General features: G+C 30.6%; 2 protein-coding genes across 2 annotated transcripts; one reads left to right on the top strand and one right to left on the bottom strand.

The window, feature by feature from the left end:
- Window positions 1-10,272: 10,272 nt before the first annotated feature.
- On the bottom strand, window positions 10,273-13,847 carry LOC107942314 (cellulose synthase-like protein D1). Its single transcript, XM_016875965.2, has 3 exons — window positions 12,397-13,847; window positions 11,938-12,313; window positions 10,273-11,795 (listed from the first exon to the last, which is right to left on the bottom strand). Exons 1-3 carry the CDS (start codon window positions 13,687-13,689, stop codon window positions 10,444-10,446), a joined length of 3,021 nt encoding a protein of 1,006 aa, XP_016731454.2. The 5' UTR covers window positions 13,690-13,847; the 3' UTR covers window positions 10,273-10,443.
- Window positions 13,848-14,980: 1,133 nt separating this feature from the next.
- LOC107890576 (vesicle-associated membrane protein 721) lies at window positions 14,981-18,003 on the top strand. The gene is made up of 5 exons (XM_016815066.2): window positions 14,981-15,359; window positions 16,726-16,867; window positions 16,950-17,070; window positions 17,258-17,320; window positions 17,520-18,003. Exons 1-5 carry the CDS (start codon window positions 15,170-15,172, stop codon window positions 17,661-17,663), a joined length of 660 nt encoding a protein of 219 aa, XP_016670555.1. The 5' UTR covers window positions 14,981-15,169; the 3' UTR covers window positions 17,664-18,003.
- The last annotated feature ends 2,271 nt before the right edge of the window (window positions 18,004-20,274 follow it).

The following is a 20,274-nucleotide window of genomic DNA, read 5'->3' as shown; positions in this document are numbered from 1 at the left end:
TTCCAAAGGAATAAAATACCACATCCAGCACGTTAGGACACGATATTTTAAGCCTCCAAAAACTGAGATCACCTCATGATTTCCAAAACACGAGACGAAAATTTTTAAAAGGGTATTCGGTTATTTGGTCTAACGATAAATCAACATCCAACACATTAGGACACGATTCCTCGAATTTCCAAACACGAAACATTGCCTTGATTTGTGAAATTTCAAATAAGCGATTACAAAAACCGAGTCAAAATATACTTGCTTGATTTGTTTGAAATAAAGGACAATCGATATTAAGTGGATATGAGAATTATAATCATGATACAACAATAAGAAATAGAAATATAATTATATGTATAAAACAATAAACTATGAAAAAAAACTCATAATACATAAGACCATATGAAAACTAGGAACCATAGCAAAACAATTCAAAAACCCGTATGAAAAATATATAAAGGAATAACACATGTTAAAATTCAACATAACTAATATGTACACAAAAACTGATAATACATAAACAATTATTAAAACATATAATATACAAGAAGAAATTCGAAATGAATAGTATATAACATAACTTCAAGTAAAACAAATTGATGTGACTAATGATGCATGTAGGGAAAAAAACATTAATAATGCATACACAAAGATACTAAAGTATTCTAAATAAATAAAATATACAATTACAAATAAGATCCTTAAAAGAAAGCTCAAATTATACATAAATAAATTTTAAAGAGAATATATATATATAATAAATTTAAAAGAAAATATTTACATAAAATAATATGAAAACAATAATGTATATAGAATAGGGCTAATTTTATCAAAAAATTATATATATATATAATAATAGTATATAAAGGTATTTTAATCATATATTATACAAGAACTTAAAATGATACTACATAAAATAGAATTTTAAAATAACAATTTACAATTTGAACAAATAAAAAACAAGGTAAAATGATTAAAGTAGCTCAAAATGTATGTTTAAATAATATATATATTTTTTAAAAAAGTTGAATGCTAAATAAATTAAAGAAGTAATGGATTATACATGTTGAAATGGGAAAAAAACTCAATTGAAATAAAATTAAACTAAATGGGACAATTAATAAATAAAATAAGTCGTTAAAAACCAAAATCAGGACCCAAATGTATCGTGTGTAAATTTACAAGGAACGAAAAAGAAAATAAACCATGCCCCAAAACAATTCCTTTCAGCGCGGACTGAAATGAATGGACGCGCAAATATCTGGGACAATTTAAAAAAAATAGAAAATATAAACAAGCTTCAATTACAAACCAGTGCAAGAGGGGAGGGACCAATTGCGCAAATTAACCATTCAAAGAAATTATGCGCATAGACCAAGTCAAAAAGCTGTCTGTTCGATTTCCAAATGCTATTTCCTTCTATTACTTAAAACCTGCTTTAAAAAACATTTTAACCTTTTTAAAAAAAAAAAAAACCTAAAATATTTCCATCATTTTCCTTTCTTAGCCTAAAGGGCAAAAACCCAGGTCCTCTTCTGCCGCCTCACGCACTGCTGTAGATGGCCACCGGAAGGCCGAAAATTTCCCCCTTTTGCTAGCAAATCAAAAGATACGACTCCTCTCCTTTCTACGATATAAAAAAACAGAATAAAATAATGATGAACCACCTTGAAGTATTCTTTTCACTGCTCTTGGATTCTTTGTGTGTATTTTGTATTCCAAAACAAAAAAATCTCCCTAACAAATGAAAATTCGTGGCCTTTTATAGCCAACTTTAGAACGATTTCTTTGCTTCTACTAATTGCAGGTATGGTGAACGTGGGGCGTGGGTCGTGCTACACGCGAGTTGGCCGGACGTGCAAGGTGGAGAGCGTGGTGACCGCATTCGTGCGGCGCATGAAGACCCAGGGTTTCCCGAAAACCCCAAAACTTTGGGCCTATCAGGCTTTTATTTTTGGACCCAAGTCTTTGTTTTTATGAATTGGGCCTGCTGTAACTTAGGTTCGGACTGTTGTCTTTTGTCTATTGTATGTATATGGGCCCGGGCCAAAATTGGATCTTACAAATATTTTATAGAATCCCAACATGAGAAGTCAACAAAAGAAGAAGAAGAAGAATAATAATAATAATAATAATAATAATAATAATAATATAACTATGCCAGCAATATTAGAGGGACTAGAAAGCGAATTTACCTTAAGGGTAATAAATCATGACTTGGTTTCACATGATTTTCTTTAGTCAAATTAACATAATAATAATAAAATGAACAAAAAAATTAAATTAAAATTTCAAATAAATTTAATAACATTCAATTCTAGATGAGTTCAATATTTGTCAATTGTCACACTAAAACGATAATATTCAATTAAATTCCAAATTTTATATATTTGAGTCAACATTACTGCTGATTTTTATATCAGTTGCCAAGTTAAAAAATATATATATATATAAATATTATTAGATCTTATATATTATTATAAAAAAATTAAATAACTATTATTAGCTTGTTAATATATATTATTAGCATGTTGAAACAATATATATATCGGTTAAAATTAGAGTATTCATCATTGGTAGCAGTAATTAATTTTCTTATCGCAAGTACTCTCTGAAAAAGTAATTGAAATATGCTTCATCCCTATGAGCGATGATCAAATCTCCAACTACGTGAATAAGGTGAAGTAAAGAATCATTATGCCATGCTTCATGATTTATAGTATAAATACAATTATGATAAAAATAATATGATTGGTATATGACATAAATTTGAGAACTATTTTAAAAATAAAATTTTAATACATAAACTATATAATAATATGAGAATAAATAAATAAAAACTAATTAGAATGCGATATAAACATAATAACTTGTAAACTTGACAAATTTATATAAAAATGATATTTTATACCATTCTTATATAGAACATGAAGCAGATGCAATTATTATATTATATACACATAAGTACAAATCTTAATTTATACTATAAAATATATTATAGTTGTGATACCCCGAAAATTTTTACAATAAAATATTATCCTTGATATAGTAAAATAAGGAAATAAAGTGACAAAAAGGGAAGTTTTGAGTTATGTCAAAATTGAGAAGTATATTATGATATATTAATTCAAGAAAGGACTAAATTGTAAAATTGAGAAATTTTTTGTTGCACAAGAGTAAATACTCAAAAATTGAGGGGTTAAAGTGTAAATATGAAAAGTTGAAGGACCAATAGTGTAAATATTTTAAGAGTGGAATGATCTAGAAACTAAGGAAAATGGATGAATTAGGACCAAATTAAATAGGTGAAGAACTATGAGGGACTAAATTGTAATTTTACCAAATTAAATGATGACTCAAGGATGAAATTTTAAAAGATAATAAAGGGCAAAATGGTCAATTGGAAGAGAGAGAAATCTAGAAAGCAATGATATGTTGGAGATATTTTAGATTAAATAAATAAATAATAGTTTATTAATATTTTAATTTAATTTTTAAATGATATTTTATTATTTTGTTATTATTTTATTTAGTATATATAAGGAAAGAAAGATGAAGAATCATCATCTTTCCTTTCCCATGCAAACCAACGTAAGAGAAGAAGAAGAAAAGAAGTTTTCTTTCTTTACAATTTAGTCCTTCTATCAAAAATTTATTATTTTCACCTAAAAATTGAAAGAATTTCCATAGCCATAAAGAGAGAAAGATAGCAAGGAGATGATGGGGAGCAAGAATATCAAGTTGGGTTCAAGAAATAGAAGCTGGAGGAGAGAGAAAAATTAAGTTAAAGATTGAAGTAAATAAGAAAAGGTAAGAACATCAAGATTTCAATATATTTTTAAGTTTAATATTGTTGAAAAAAGTATGGAATTGATGTTGATTTAGAGTTTTATTATATATGGTCTTATGTTCTTGTCATGTTAGTGAAGAGAAAATAAGAGAAAGTGATGAGAAATAGTGTAGAAAAAGAAAATAAGGGTGTTATAAACATGGTAATTAATATCTTGCACTAAAACAGTTCTGGACAACAGCTGTAGTTTAACTTTTGAAAAATCACCAAAAATTTTAGAAATCGAATTATAGGATGAATAAAATATTAAATTAAAGCTTATTGAGTCTAGTTTCTTATAGAAGAAATTATGTAAGAAATGGAATTGTAAATCACGAGATATAATAAATTTTGTAAGACAAGGTCAGAATAATTTTGGGTTCCCCTGTTCTGACTTTGAAAAATCATAAAAAAATGGATAAAAATAATTATGGGTTTAAATTTATATTTTTATAATCCTTAATGAGTCTATTTTCAATATAAATAAACGCAAACATCATTCGAATTCTGTACGACGAGATAATAAATTTTAGTGAAGAAGGGTCAGAACTGTCAGACAGCAGAACATGGGTAACTTTAAAGAATAAACTGTACTTATTTACTAAACCAAAAATTCTGAAAATTTTATGGTAAGAAGATATATGAGTCTAGTTTCAGGAAAAATTATCGGATCTTAATTTAGAGTTCTATAGCTCCAGATATAAATAATTTAGTGACTATGATGCAGATAGACAGCTTGAATATTCATAAAAGTAAATAATAAAAATTATGGATAATGTTACTTACAAGTGTGTTATCTATATTAAGGATGTGTAATGGAGAGTAGGAGGAGGAAAAATATGTATGAATATTCTTTTAGCATGGCTAATTTGCATATTTTAGGCTCAGGGACTAAATTGAATAAAAGTAAAATTTTATGGGCAATTTTGTAAAAATGTCAGAAATGACCAAATTGCATGAAATGGATTATTTTATTATTTAAATTATAAAATTGAATGAAATTATTAATTTAGTTCAAGATCGGGGGAAAACATGTTTTAGGGATTAAATTGAAAAGTGTTGAAATTATGGAAAATTCTGATATTTTATAGAATTCATGGACCGTTATCAATATATATGAGAATAATAGTTGGAAATAAGGATTAAATTGCAAGAATTTTATTTTCTTGACCCTAAGGATGAAATTATCATTAATTAAAAGTTTAGGGGCAAAATGGTAATTTCGCCTAGAGCATTAATTAAATGCATTAGAATATGAAATGAATGAAAATGATGATCAAATTTATTTATAAAGATCCCGACGACTCAAATATGAGGCTTGATCGTGGAAAAGAAAATATATCGGATTAATGAAATTATAAACACAAACAAGCAATGAGGTAAGTTTGTGTAACTTGAATTGTATTTTAAATACTTGAAATATGTGGTTATGTGATGAAAATATGATTTGAATGTTCAATTCATGCTAATTGATGAAATATTGATAATACTCGATATAAATTGAAAATAAATCCTGGTTGAATGAAAGGAAAAATTCGATAGATCTTTGAAAAGGAATTGACGGTAAAAAGGATCTAGCCCGGACGGGTGATCCTATTCTAATATAGCCCTCCCGAAGAATACGTGTAAAATAGATTTAGCCCGGACGGGTAATCCGAATTAGGGTTTGAATTTAGCCTGGACTGGTAATTCAGATCCAAGCTCATTACAGTAATTGTCGTTGCAGGGGATTTAGCCTGGACTGGTAATCCCACTGTAAGGATGAGGGTCGCGGGAGTGTGCTCTCTGATATGAAATGTATAAGACCATGGTTGAAAGATACCATGGCAACCTGATATGAAATGTGTAAGACCATGGTTGAGACCATGGTTGAAAGATACCATGGCAACGTGATATGAAATGAATAAGACCATGGTTGAAAGATACCATGGCAACATGATATGAAATGAACAAGACCATGATTGAAAGATACCATGGCAACATGACAGAAAATGAGTAAGACCATAATTGAAAGACACTATGGCATCATGTTAAAGATAGATAAGACCGTGGATGGGAGACGCTATGACATCTGTTAAACAATTGATATTCAGGTAATATGTATCAGACGATGAATGGTTATATGAAATGGTTGTGTGAAATGTTTACAAGAACTGGTTATATGGAAATATATGTACAAAATAGTTGTATGAAATAATTATGAAGATAGATAAACGAAATAAGTATAAGTACATGAAATATAATTTATGTTAAGTTTGATATAAGCTATTATCGGAATAAATATACATAAAATATATGAAAATGATGGAGCATGAAATATTGATATAATGAAATGAATGATATATGTTTATGAAGAAATTGTAAGAGCATGATATGTTTTATGACATGTACATATATGATTATCTTTGATATGTTGATACAAGGAAATTATATAAGTTGAGACTATTATTAAACTCAAGTGCGATATGTTGAGAAAATAGATATATCAATGTTGAATTTATACGAGATATGTGCAAGTATACTAATAATGTTGCTGTTTGATGCTTATACAAGTGCCAAACTGTTGATTGAATGGTAATATATTTATTTATATGAAGCATTGAATCGGTAAGTATTTAAAATTTTTTTTGATGATCTGCAAATTCTAGTAATGCTCCAAAACCTTGTTTCGACGACGGATACGGATTAGGGGTGTTACAATAGTCTTAGTCTGCATTAATAAAATATATTATTCTTCAATCTTTTCTTATTAAGTTTGAATTTGTAGTCATCAAGGTCCAAAATATGGTTTTATAGTCATTGTTAAACCCCCAATTAATTCTCAATAAGATTAATATATGCTATGCTATGAATTTTTATACTATTTGAAATTCAAATTTTCTAATTTTCGGGTTTAATTGTTAAAACTATTAATATTTTGAAATTAATAGAAAATAGAAAAGAAAATGATGTTTGTAATAAACTTAAATTTAATAGAAAATTTTAATATTATTAACCGTTGAATTTGCATTTTTAAATTTATAGAGGTAGAAAAACTAAATATCTTAATGCTCTCTTTGGGAACTTCAATTTTGAAAATTCAGATTTAGATTTCATTTATATGAAAATGGTAATGATAATATGCACATATTATTGATAAATTAATTGAGATTCAATCTAAAATAAATAAAAAAAGTATAAAAAAAATCCAAAAATATTTTTCCTCTAACAACTCTATGGATTTGAGGAGTTATCATAAATGTTAAATTTTATAATTCACTACTTAATTTATACTGTTTTAAAATTTGAAACCCAAATTCTAAAATTTTAATTCCCAAATAAAAGTAGAATTAAATTTCAAATGTAAAAGGTATAAAGACTTGTAGTACATTTTAACTAACATCTTATTATTGTCGAAGTATTGATTAATCGTTTATATCATCCGTTTAGTAGCAACAACTAATATTATTATTGCGAATAATCTCTTGGCTTAAGAGTCAAAAATATTATGTAATCAAACATGAATTTAGTTCCAAATAACCCATCACATGCCTTCAACTATAAAATTAATAACATAAATTATGTTAAATAAAAAATTATTCTTTTGATACAATAATTAATTGAACCTAGATAAATTCTTAAAAGAAATAATTACTCGATTGATAGATTATAACTTTTTTTTTTCACTCAAAGTGAACTATTTGAATGATTTTTTTTATGAAAATATTATTTTTTTAATATTCAAAATGAGACATAATTAATCTACACCATTTTTAAAGGCTCTATGTATATTGCCTCAATCTTCTTCTTCTTCTTCTTTTTTTTTCCTTATTTGCTTGTAGAAATGAAATTCAAAGGCCAAGCTCCAAGGGATTAAAACCCTCTACATCATTGGCTAAAAGAAAGCCATATTTTAAACCTGTCAACTAGCCAACAAGAGACAAGATCTCTTTGACTAGTATATTCTAAACCAAAATAGGGGAATGATGTTTAAAGTAAGTTAAATTTTACAATATTTTTTTCAATTTTATTTAAGTTAAGGTATACCTATGATTAAAAACAATGATGAGGGTGAAATTAAATACTGTAATTATTAGAAAAAAGATTTTACTTCCCAACTAAAAGCACACTATCAATACAATTTACTGCAATCAAAAGTCTACCTATAAATATGTTTAGGCCTAAGCTCAATTCCTTAAATAATAAGGCTTAGTTTGAGTGAACCTCCCTAAGACTAGACTCCACGTTTCCATCATCTCCACATTGATTCGAAAGCTCACCCATTTCAACCTCTATCTACTTATCTCTTGAAAAATTTAATGACACCATCTCTACTTTCCTTAAAGCGACTTTAACATGAAAATTTACGATTGTCCATATATACTGCATTGTTTGAGTTGGAAGATAAAATTTTGGTCAATAACATTAATATCATCAATGCCATTTTCTAAATAACTTTGTCATGCTTTTGAAATCAAAAGTAGTTTTTCGCTGTCTATCACTGTACTTTTGACATTTAAATATTTACATTTGGACATTTAAATATTTACATTTGGATGAAATGAATTTATTAAATTCATATATCAACTTTTATTAATTTAAAAATGCACCTTTTTCACATTTCAAACCCATTTTTTAAAACTAAATTCTTGGTTCGAAAGCATTTTAAATCATATGTATGATTTCATACATCATTGGAAAAAAAATTAAAAATAAAATATAGCAGACGTAGACTGTTGTAGACATATCCAAGCCTGCACTTCTCTGTATAATCAAAAGTGCTTTTGCTCCCAACATGTACCATTTTTTTTTCCAAAGCTTTTAGTTTTGCAGATAAAATACACAAAAATGAGCTATATCTATTGTTTAACAAGAATTATTTCACTTAATTATTAATAAACAGTAATAATTATTTAAGTAGATATCTATTGCGTAACTATATTTATTGTTAAAAGATGTGATTATCCATTAAATAATTATGTCTCTTTATAAGAACTCGTCTAAATAGAAGTGAAATTTCATTTGTACGACACACTCAAAAATATAGAAACAAAGTTTTTTTTTCTATTCTCTCATCATCATTTATATTCCTATATTGGTCTGTAAAGAATTCTTTATAAAAATTGGTATGTTTGTTATGCTTTGCTTAGTGCTCAATGAACTGTTTCCAGCAGTGCAAAACATAAACAATCATTAGGCTTCATTGTATCCTCAAAAACAATTTTTATTTTCTTTTATAAAGTTTTGTATTGAAGTGATTTTGACTATAAATGAAATAAGTAATATGCATATGCATGGTTAATTTTTCTGGTCGGTGTAGAATGGTGGAAAACATTGACTTATATAATAAAATAATTATTCTGATACGAAATCTTCTAGTGATTAGTTTAACATCAATTTCACCATTGATAGATACCAATACTAATAATAACTATAGACTTGTATGAAAATTCTACTATTTTTCAAGGGCTTAGGTAGCATTTGGTATGATGGAAAATAACTATTTTCTTAAAAATTTAATTAGTTGAAAAGTGATTTTAATGTTTGGTATGTCAAATTTTATTTATTTTTTTCTAAATCTAACTTTCTATTGGAGGTTATTTTCTCATCAACATGACAATGTAATTCCATGATAAAACGTGAGAAAGTTATTTTCACATGTAGATTGAAAAGTTTCAAAAAATATCAAGACTAAATTAACCTTATTTTATGTTAGTTTAGGATATTAGTTTATTAATAAATATTGTAAATAAATAAAAAAAGTCATTGCCTCCTTCCTACTTGATTTTCTCCACTACTAAACATATTTTTCGAAAGTAAGATTTTTTCCTTAATATTATATTTATTTTCTATCGTTTTTCTTTTTTTTTGATATATTAATTTAAAATTTAATTTTATTATAATATTATGAATTTTTACGAGCAAAAGGAAAAAAAATAAAGTTTAGGATTAGATCTAAGATTGATTTGATCATAACCTTTACCTTGAATTATGATTTGTTATATATAATTCTACTGAAATGGTTTTCAAGAGTAAGCAAATGATTGATGGCCAATTTAGAAGTAAAATAGAGGAGACAATGATCAATCAAATTTCAAGCAGTTATGTATTATATTAGTGAATTATGTTTTTTTTTTCAATATCCAAATTAAGTAAATTATGTTACATTGCGGCTTTGAAAAAATAATGTAAAAATATCAATTAAAATTTTATATTAAATATTTAATTTAAATATTTTTTAAGAATAAATTTTATGATAAAATTTTAATACATAAATATTTTATTTTATTTAATTAGGATAAATTCGTAAGTTATTATTAGTGAACCAAAGGTTGTAAAGTAACTTTACTATCAACCACATCCATTAAAATCATAACATGGGAAAGCATTAAATGTGTGATTGATTTTAAAAAAATATATATTTTCATTTTACAAAACTAAAATACCAAAAAATGTAGGGTTGAAAAATTGAAATTTGGTTTTTGAAAATAAAAATTAAAGAAGTTTCTCAAAATAAAAGAAAATAAATTTCAATCGGGGCCTTATTGTTACATTATTAAGAAATACAAATAATGAATATAATAAAAAAATTGGAAGGGGATGAAGAAGTGAGAAGTGCATAAGGTTGGTTTCTGATGGTATTTTTACAATACAACTGCGTCACCAGGTTGATCACCAGGTGGATTGAGTGTGACATAAAGCAAAGATATGCAAATTGCCAAAAGCCCTGCCCAAACATAGATGATGGTGGGTACCCTTCCTCGTCTTCCCATCAATCCTTTGGCGAATGGGTACATATGACACAATACCCAAAATGCGAAGAACAGTCCTCCGAACAGCTGTGTCCACTGTGGTATCACACTGTAGATTTGTCTCGATATCCCTATCACCACTGCCAATAGGGTAACGATTATGATGGTTAATGGCATTATGAACAGACTGGTCCATTTCACAAGGTAAAGATCCGCATATATGTCGTTTTCATCTTCGCTAGCCGATTTGGTGGTCAATGTGAATGAGATCTCAATTCCGGCTACTACTTTTAGGAGACCTTGGATGACAGCCACTAAGTGAGCACTTGTTCCACCAATGACCCAAAATTGTTCATTTCGCCACCATTCCTCGAGCCCGATCCCGGACCATTTCACTTCTAGGAGGGACATACAGCAAAGGGTTACAGTGATGACAAAGAGATAAAGAAGGAAGGCGACGTTGAGGCCTTGCACAATGAACTGTCCTGAAAACAGTGAAAGAGCTGGGAGGAAGCAATAAACCACCAAGAAAATGGAGGTAAATGGGTAGAATCCAACGTTGAGATAGGCAATGCGTTGTAGGAACTTGAGTCGTCGAGTTGCGAACAAAGGATTGTTTTTAGAGTAAAAGATTTCGACTGATCCAGTGGCCCATCTCAGCACTTGGTGAAGCCTGTCCGTCAAGTTAATTGGTGCAGTTCCTCTAAATGCATCACGCTTGGTCACACAATACACCGATCGCCACCCACGGTTGTGCATCCTATATCCCGTCACCACATCCTCCGTCACGGACCCGTAAATCCAACCTACTTTGTCACCCCAATCCGTGTTATCCTCATACCAACAGGAAATGACAGCCACTGCCTCAGCCACCATTTGTGCATCCAGTGGTTGGCGTGGAATCAGTAATGCACCTGGAGGTCGACCGTTCATCACCGACATGTGATCAGCAAGGGGACGTCCTTGGTACTCAGCCACGGCTATGCTTTCATTGAACATGGTTGAATTACCAAATTTCCTTGGAAGATCCAAGTCAGGGTGCACATTTAGGGGCTGTGCATCATCTTCTCCTGATAGTGCTGGCTTCGCTGGAATGGTATCAGTTGGTGACTTATTCTGCCCAAACACACCTGTATACTCGTTTGCCCTTGGTGGGTGGAACCCATACAGTGCGTAACGTCGGAACATACACCCCGTTCCTACATACACTGGCCCTTGAAGTCCATCAAGTGCTCTCATACTTCCTGTTGTCACCCAAAAATATGGTCAATGTCAGAACTTGGTTTAATTACAATTATAAATTGGGGTTAGTAGGAGTAGGGGTGAACAGAATTCAGTTTTCAAGTTGGAGTAAGAGTCGGTATGTTTGAATATTTGAAATAATACCATCAAAGAAGACAGTGTTATGATTAGCGTATCGATCTGAAGGGTCAATCCCTTCAAACCGTTGTGGGAACTGAATATAGCAAATACGATCACCGCCACGGTCCATCATGAAGCACATCCCTTCTTTGATGGCCATAGAATTATAGATGTAATGGTCACAATCCAAATTGAGTATAAAAGGTCCATTGGACAATATCGCTGAAGCTCTAACCATTCCATTCATGGCGCCAGCTTTCTTGTTATGGTCAAAACCTGGACGTTTCTCCCTTGAAACATACGAGAACATTGGTATCCTTATGTCAATCCCTGTGAAGTCTAAACTTTTCTCATCTGGCTGACCCATCACTGGATCAGGTTCTGGGAATTTACTCATCACCTACCACACATTCCATAATTCAATCATCTTTAAAGCAAAATGGGTTCCATTAGTTTGATTGAAAAATTCGAAAAGAAAAATACCTGCAAGATTCCAGCATGGTCTCCCTTGGAATGGTCAGCAATTGGATTGAGCCATGTCCCAGGCCAGTGGGTGCCGTCGGCCATCCAAGTGGCCTTCTCCACTTGGAAATCCGGTGGCAGTGTCCCGCCGTTCTTCTCTTTGGCAAGACTTTTCTCCTTTATTGCCTCCCTAGAGTTGTACATATCACATCTTTTACGTATCGTCTCGGGGAGACCATTGATCCTTACCTTGAACTCATCATACTCCCTTTTGATCCAACGCCTGTCCTTAACAAAATCAGGCCGTTTCTTGTTCTTGGTTGGATCGGTTTTCAAGTTGAAATAGCTGTCTGGGTTCCTAGGTTCAATGTCATGTTTTCGACAAAATGGCACCCACACCTCTGCAAAACGAATTGCCTCAGCCATGGCCTCAAACGTGAGAATGGCACCACCATCGTCTGAAATATAGGCAGAGAGTTTTTCCACAGGATAATTAGCAGCCATGATGGATAAAATGGTGTTGGCAGTGACAAGGGGAGGTTCCTTTTCAGGGTCAGCCGTAGAGACAAAGACATCTACACCCGGCAAGTCCGACCGACCAGTCGGGTTTGACGGAGAAACCTGTTCGAACTTTTCATGGAGGACAGCAAGGTCAGTGGCTCGATTAATAGGGTTGAGCTTAGGAAGACTGTCTAATAGCCAAGAAAACGCAAACCATGACTCGCACACACATGACATACCCCATAGCCACATTGCATCCGGGTTGGGATTCCTCCAACGCCAAGCAAGGAAAAAGAAAAGAACCACCAAACGTATCAATATCAAGAACCTGTAAGGACTAAGAATGCCAGACTTAACCGGAACCTTCCTCGTCAATGGCTTCCATGGCTTATCCATAAAATCCGACATTGATACACCACCATCTACTCCAAATTGATCATCCTCTTGCCAATACGCATTCCCAATCCCATACTTGGCTTTGGACTCATACAACCAACGACTATGATCAAAATCCCCTGTTTGGCTCCTTAACAACATTGACTTATGATTTGCAGACTTCATTACCGACATCCTTTTATCTTCTTTCGACCCATCCCCACCATGAGAGTCCGTAGAGGGTTGGTTATCAGGCGTAGGTGGCATCATCACAGTGTAATTGATGTAATCATTTTGGCCCGATTGATTGCCGGTGACATCCATATCATCATCCCTCGATAAGTTCACAATCCGGCCACTCGTTGTCCTACGAGCAAATTTTACTCCCTGAGATGATGATTGGGCTGTATTCGTTTTCTTTGGTTTGGATGTCGCCATTGTTGATGTTGATAGTTGCTTTGGTTAGCTTTTTAACCAGCTAAACAAAGCAATTTTTTATTTTGTTCTAATGTGCAAAATGCACTTTTTTTTTAAATAAAAAAGTTCATTAATGTTGGATTCAAAATTGGGATTAACGTTTTAAACCATGTTTATTTGTAGTTCTTGGTTGAAGAAATTAAAGGGTTGAAACTGCGTTGACTTGTTGAATGGTTTAAAACTATGGTTTTTGTTTTTGTGTTAATTTACTTTTATTTAGTGAATGGTGTAGAGATTTTCACTCCCTTTGTTTAAGCTTGACCTTTTATTTTTTTTTATTTCTACTTAAATTCAAATTTATTCTTCATTTATTGACCACCAATTAAAAGACATTTAAAAAGAGAAAAAATAATTTTGATTGTTAAAATTTTATATTTTTTATAATATAAATAAGTATTTATTATTTTAATAATTATTTTTATAAGTTCATATAATTTTAATATTTTTAATATATAGTAATTTTATAAAAAATTACTTTTAATGATTTTTTAATATTTTTTAAATATTTTTATAAGAAAATATTAGATTAAACCATAAGTTGTCACATGTCATCATCTGGTTGGCTTGTCAATTTATTTTAACAATAAACATGGTATCACATATTTCGTTAATAAATTAGTTTAATTGATTATTTTAATTAACAAAAGAGGCTATAGAGACCTAATTGATTTTTTTACATTTTTAAAGGCTTTTTTCGACAAATAAATCTTTTAATATCATATTTTACATAAATTTATAAATATTTCTATTTATTTTATTTTGTTCATAAAATGTAAATTATCCGGTTTGTTTGAACAAATAACGAAAAGGAAGAAATTTAAAAAGTCTAATATATCATTTGGTACTTATATTTAGTTTTAATGTTTAATTTAATATTTAAATTTTTTATCCATAAATTAATATCTAAGTTTGACTTTAATGTTCAATTTAATGCCCAAACTAAACAACACTGTGTAGCCCACTAAATATTTAACACGTGTGCTCAAAACATATATTCTTAATTAGGATAAAAGAATAATTCAGGTATCAAATTGAATATTAAAGTTAAACTAAGTTGTTCAAAGAACAACTCAACTCAAGTATCAATTAGAAAAAAACTCAGATACCAAATTGAACAATGAAACCTACCAAATTGAAACACAAAATTCAAGTACCAAATTAGACATTAAAACCAAATATAGGTACCAAAATGGTATATTAACCCTCTTAAAATTAAAATAAAAAATAAAAACCGCGTGACAGTAATCAAATTCAAAATTCCTAGATTTAATACGTACAAACAAATTTCCTACGTGTGTGTATATATATGTATGCAAAAAATCCAGCATTTCTTCAGTTTTCTATATCTTCTCGGATCCCATCGACCCTCCTAAGTCATCTCTCACTGATTTTCAACCTTTGCGGATTTGAATCCTTTGCTTGAGGGTTAGGGTTTTGAGAGATGGGGCAACAGTCTTTGATCTACAGCTTCGTGGCGCGTGGAACTGTGATACTCGCCGAGTACACCGAGTTCACCGGTAATTTCACCGGTATCGCCGCTCAATGTCTCCAGAAACTCCCTGCTTCTAACAACAAGTTCACCTATACCTGCGATGGCCATACCTTCAATTACCTTGTTGAAGATGGATTCAGTAAGAAACTTCTTTTTTTGTTTGGTTGCGATTTGCGGTCTTGATCTTTTTTTTCTTTGAAGTTAGTTGACTTTTTTTGTTCTTTAAAAATCGGATTGTTTGGTTAATGATTTCAAATATGATAATCAGCTTGCGATCTGTTTTGTTGTTTAGTTTTGATTTGGCTTTTCTCTATGTGTTGATTGGTATTGCCATGTGTTGGATCTAGGCTTAGTTTTGATTTGCAAGGTCTTTTTGCATGGATTTGTTTTCATTTCTTAGTTTTGTACTATATTCTGTTTGGTTTTACCAAGGGAAGAGAGGGGGGAAGGGACTTAATTTGAGCTGTTGATTGTATGGAAAAAGATGTATGGATTCATTTTTGCGACTTCTTTTTACGTTGATTTCCTTGATTTTATCTCATTTTGACATGTGCATATACTCGTGTAACTAGTGTGAATAAATAAAACGAAGCAAAGATAGATTACTTGAAGCCATTAAATGTATTCATTATTCACCCTTACAGAGAAGGTTTTCTTGGTGTGACTCGGGGATAATAATGTGTTCTTATATAAATGTTTAGGTACGCAATGATGTTTTGTTTGGATGTATGAAACATGATTAAGAATCTGGACAGTTATGTTAATGATGGATGTTGTAATATTCTTCTTTAGAGGGTGATGTCTACCATTTTTCTTTTTTTGGATTGGCAAATTAATGTAATATGCGGTCTGGGTGCATTAATTAGATGAGTCTAAAACATCATCTGGTTATTGTAACCTCATTTATAGGTTCGCATAATTTGCAAGTTGCAAGAAGCGTTCTGGTCTGACGTAGGTTTAATTTTATTTATATGAATGCATGTGCATGTGCTCTGCATCTGGGTGCTAAGGTGGTAGTACGAAATGAATGCTTAACATATAGAAAGTAAAGAAAAATGCTGGGAAGCAGAGGGATCTTGCGAAGAGATAACCGGTAACAAACAAGGAAAAAAATGGAACTCCTTGTAAGACATTTAAAATTAGTGTCCGCTGTCATGATCATCTTTTCAATCAAAGAATCATACCTGTCGATGGGGCATATCCATGTTGTGCTCATTTATACATTACCGCTGGCTGCTTTCTTTTAGCTGCTACTTGGGTGAATGTGTATATTAATTTTGAAGCCATTGATTACATGCATAATCAATTTCCTTATTTCAGAGGAAGGGAGGGATTCTTTCCTTTCCTAAATGGCTTTAATTATAGTTCTACATACTGACTTCTGGTATGATTTTGTTGATCTTGGCTTCGGTAGGAAAAGAATCATCAATGAATTTTTAATAACTTGTAATTTCTTAATTTCATATTTCATATACTCAGTTTATGAAATGCTTTTGATGCTGCAGCCTACTGTGTAGTTGCTGTTGAATCTGCTGGCAGGCAAGTTCCAATTGCATTTCTGGAAAGAGTTAAGGAAGACTTCAACAAGAGATATGGTGGAGGAAAGGCTGCAACTGCTACGGCCAAAAGTCTGAATAGAGAATTTGGGTATCTAGCTCTCTATGTATCTTCTCATAGATTTATTTATTTTTATTTTCTGGAAACATGCTTAGTACTTTATACATAATAGGTCCAAGTTGAAGGAGCATATGCAGTACTGTGTGGACCATCCTGAAGAAATCAGCAAACTTGCTAAAGTGAAGGCTCAGGTTTCTGAAGTCAAGGGTGTTATGATGGAAAACATCGAGAAGGTAATAGGCTGCTGCTAACTCTATCACTGTTCACATGTAGTTTTGAGGGTTAATACATGGCAAGATGCGTAGCCAGCTTTTTGTACTTGCAACTTGCCAGGCATGGCATACAAAACAGAATGAAACTTTAGATATATTGCATGTGGTGTGTTGTTCTTTTTTGTTAGTAATGCTTTTCTTTGACCAGGTCCTTGACCGTGGTGAGAAGATTGAGTTGCTGGTGGATAAAACTGAGAACCTTCGTTCACAGGTTAGTCCTATACAGTCTACATTTTTTGGGTAACTGAATCGACTGCTTTGTGCTTTGGTGAAGTTGTTTCCTTATCAAGTCTAGAAAATATTATAATTTTTCTCAATCTAAGTTTCTATTGTAAATATTTTGTATGGAATGGTTTCTTTATACCTCATATGCTGATGTAGGGTGCATTTAATTTAAAATTGAATTACAGGCCCAAGATTTTAGGCAGCAGGGAACAAAGATGAGGAGAAAGATGTGGCTTCAGAATATGAAGATAAAATTGATCGTTTTGGGTATCCTGATTGCCTTGATTCTTATCATTGTGCTGTCTGTCTGCCATGGCTTCAATTGTTAAAATCTGTCTTGGATTTCCCTTGTTCTGCTTTTTGCTGCCTTGCTGACTGGAGTTTCGATAGATTGGTTTGTTTTACTTTGTTGTTTTAGGCCGCATATTTCTCCCTTCGCTTGCCATATAATAGGATAGAGGGAGACTTTGTATCTTGGTTGATTGTATAGGTTATAGTTCCATTGAAGGATTTCTTCTCTCATGTTGTAATGGAGAAATACTTGGATGCCTGCATATCCCTTCCCACCCCCCCCCCCCGTTTTTTTCTTTTGAAATGTTATTGACTTGGTTGTTTTGACTTGTTATTTTTTTTCTTATGGATCTTACCATGTTCGACATTCATGTTCAATGCATACTCAGGATATGATCTTTCAAATATCTTCCAAATACATTATACCGGTTATTGATCTATCTTTCTTTAGTTCTTGTTATATTTGATCCATCATCTTGAAGGAGTTGAAGAAATATAGGTCACATATTTGAGGATCATTTATTAGGGAACAAGTAGGTCACTTAAATTGCTGATTATGATATGGAAGGGGTTTTAAGGCACTTTGAAACGATTGGTATGGTTTCGTGAGAAGCTTTTTCTTTTTCTTCTACTATAAAAATGAATCGAATTCTATTTGGTGGTTGGGTCGTTTAACCTAATGAGAAAGCATTTAGATTCTTCTTAGTTTTTCAAATCAAACATTGTCAAATTCCATGTTTTTTTGTCTAGACTAGGAGTTGATGAGAAGCAAAGGAAAAATGTGGCACAAGCCCTATTATGTATGTATTCCCATACTACTTAGCTTAATGCTATAAAATAACAAAGGAAATTCAATTTCCAGAAGAATCAACAGATTTGACTTGTTCATATGAACAATGAATGAACCTTCTCAACTATTTGGTGGTTTGATACATATAGTATTACACATATTCAATCACAAATTTCTAGAAGTGATCAACTAAAACTCTTGAATAATATGATTTAGTTTTGTGAAAAACAAGTGAGGGGTTTTATAATGTCTTAGTTTCTGTCCAAAATATGATTACTTCTTAAATAAGAGACATGGTCATATATAAAGAAAATTAAACAGAAAATTTAATCATCCCAACTGGAGTATTTTTGGTTAGCTCTTTGCTTGACAGGACCACTTAGCTAACAAAATCATTTTATCAACAACTAAATTTAGCCAGGTTTGACTCTCTGTATTTGAAATTTGTTCATGTAATTAAAGATTTTATATGCCTTGTATTCATATCTAAGTCTGACTATGATGCAAATGTCAAACATAAATACTTGGAAAAAAAAAAGTAGAAGTAAGACCTAATGTACCAAATGAAATTTGGTTTATAAACGGGCTTGACATCTACTATACATTTTCTTTTCAATTAAGTTCAAAGTAAAACTATACTATGTCTAATTTTAAGTTTAAAAAAATATTTTCGGATAGAATAAGGATATAAAAGGATCATGAAAACAAGGGTGCATCATTATGGAAAGATGAACTCCCTTGATTGGTCCAGTGGTTAAAGATTGTTCACTTATAAAACTCACCTGAATTCAAACCTGAAAAGGGAAGTGATAGGCTTTTATTGGGGTGATTAGAACATTATTCTAAAGAAGCATTAGCACTATGAACCTTCAAGGGAACTGTGATAGGCCTTCATTTGGGTGATAGAACATTATTCTAGAGAAGCATTAGCACCATGGAAGACGGATGGTAAACTTATATATAATATTAATTTTGAACCAAACTTTAATTATATCTCTACTAACAAACAATATAGAAGCTTAAATATAATTATTAAATATCTTTTATCAGCTTAATAGACTCAAACATGTTAATAGATTTTTTTTAAGTACAAATTCTAATAATAGTTTTTTTTTGTATAATGATTAATTTAGTTAAGGTAAATTGGATGGTTAATATCTCAAAAAGAATCAAACCACTTTTCTTAACTAAAATAATAATTAAAACGTTAATTTTTTTAATAATGTTGCGTGACAGTCCAATACTTTATATTGATATATCACTATTTATTTTATATGTTACGTCAACAAATGTTTTACAATTTATAAAAATATTTGAAAAACTAAAATAAAAATTTGAAAAAATTTAAAAAGTTTATAAATATTCAAAAACATAGCACAAAGTGCACATGATTACCATGCGAACTATTTGTTTAAATTTAATTTAACCTTTTAATTAGTATTTATATTAAAAATAATAATTCAATTTTTTGAATAATTAATGATTAAATTTAACTCTTTTTAAAATATTGAAAATTAAATTTAACTAAAAATAATAATAAAAGTGAAGTTCACTAATAATATAAATGTCTATAATTATCTACGAAGTGTTTTTTTTATTATTATTGGATTGTGCATTTAAAGTTTTTAAACAGGCTTAAAAAACTTTTACCTTCTTTTATGTACCCGAAAAACAAAAACTTCAATTTACATGCAATTTTATTATTATATTTTTTTGAAAAGATACTAAAACTAAGTTATAAGTCTTATAAAATTGATACACAATTTTTATAAGTCTTATGTAGTATTAGTAAATAATAACATAATATATCATTATTAATTAAATAAGAAATAGTAGAGGGCTTATAAATAAATACTAAT

Source organism: Gossypium hirsutum, chromosome A09 (assembly GCF_007990345.1).
Source record: "Gossypium hirsutum isolate 1008001.06 chromosome A09, Gossypium_hirsutum_v2.1, whole genome shotgun sequence".
NCBI lineage: Eukaryota > Viridiplantae > Streptophyta > Magnoliopsida > Malvales > Malvaceae > Gossypium > Gossypium hirsutum.
The sequence above is the reverse complement of the archived record's forward strand: the minus strand, read 5'-3'. Positions and strand labels throughout refer to the sequence as shown.

Excerpts from the sequence above, each read along its gene's own strand:
- LOC107942314 (XM_016875965.2), bottom strand. The coding sequence starts at position 13,689 with ATGGCGACATCCAAACCAAAGAAAACGAATACAGCCCAATCATCATCT. Across the intron at positions 12,314-12,396 it reads ACCATGCTGGAATCTTGCAG|GTGATGAGTAAATTCCCAGA; the intron begins GTATTTTTCTTT and ends AATGTGTGGTAG. Across the intron at positions 11,796-11,937 it reads TAACACTGTCTTCTTTGATG|GAAGTATGAGAGCACTTGAT; the intron begins GTATTATTTCAA and ends GGGTGACAACAG.
- LOC107890576 (XM_016815066.2), top strand. The coding sequence starts at position 15,170 with ATGGGGCAACAGTCTTTGATCTACAGCTTCGTGGCGCGTGGAACTGTG. Across the intron at positions 16,868-16,949 it reads AGTCTGAATAGAGAATTTGG|GTCCAAGTTGAAGGAGCATA; the intron begins GTATCTAGCTCT and ends TATACATAATAG. Across the intron at positions 17,071-17,257 it reads TGATGGAAAACATCGAGAAG|GTCCTTGACCGTGGTGAGAA; the intron begins GTAATAGGCTGC and ends TTCTTTGACCAG.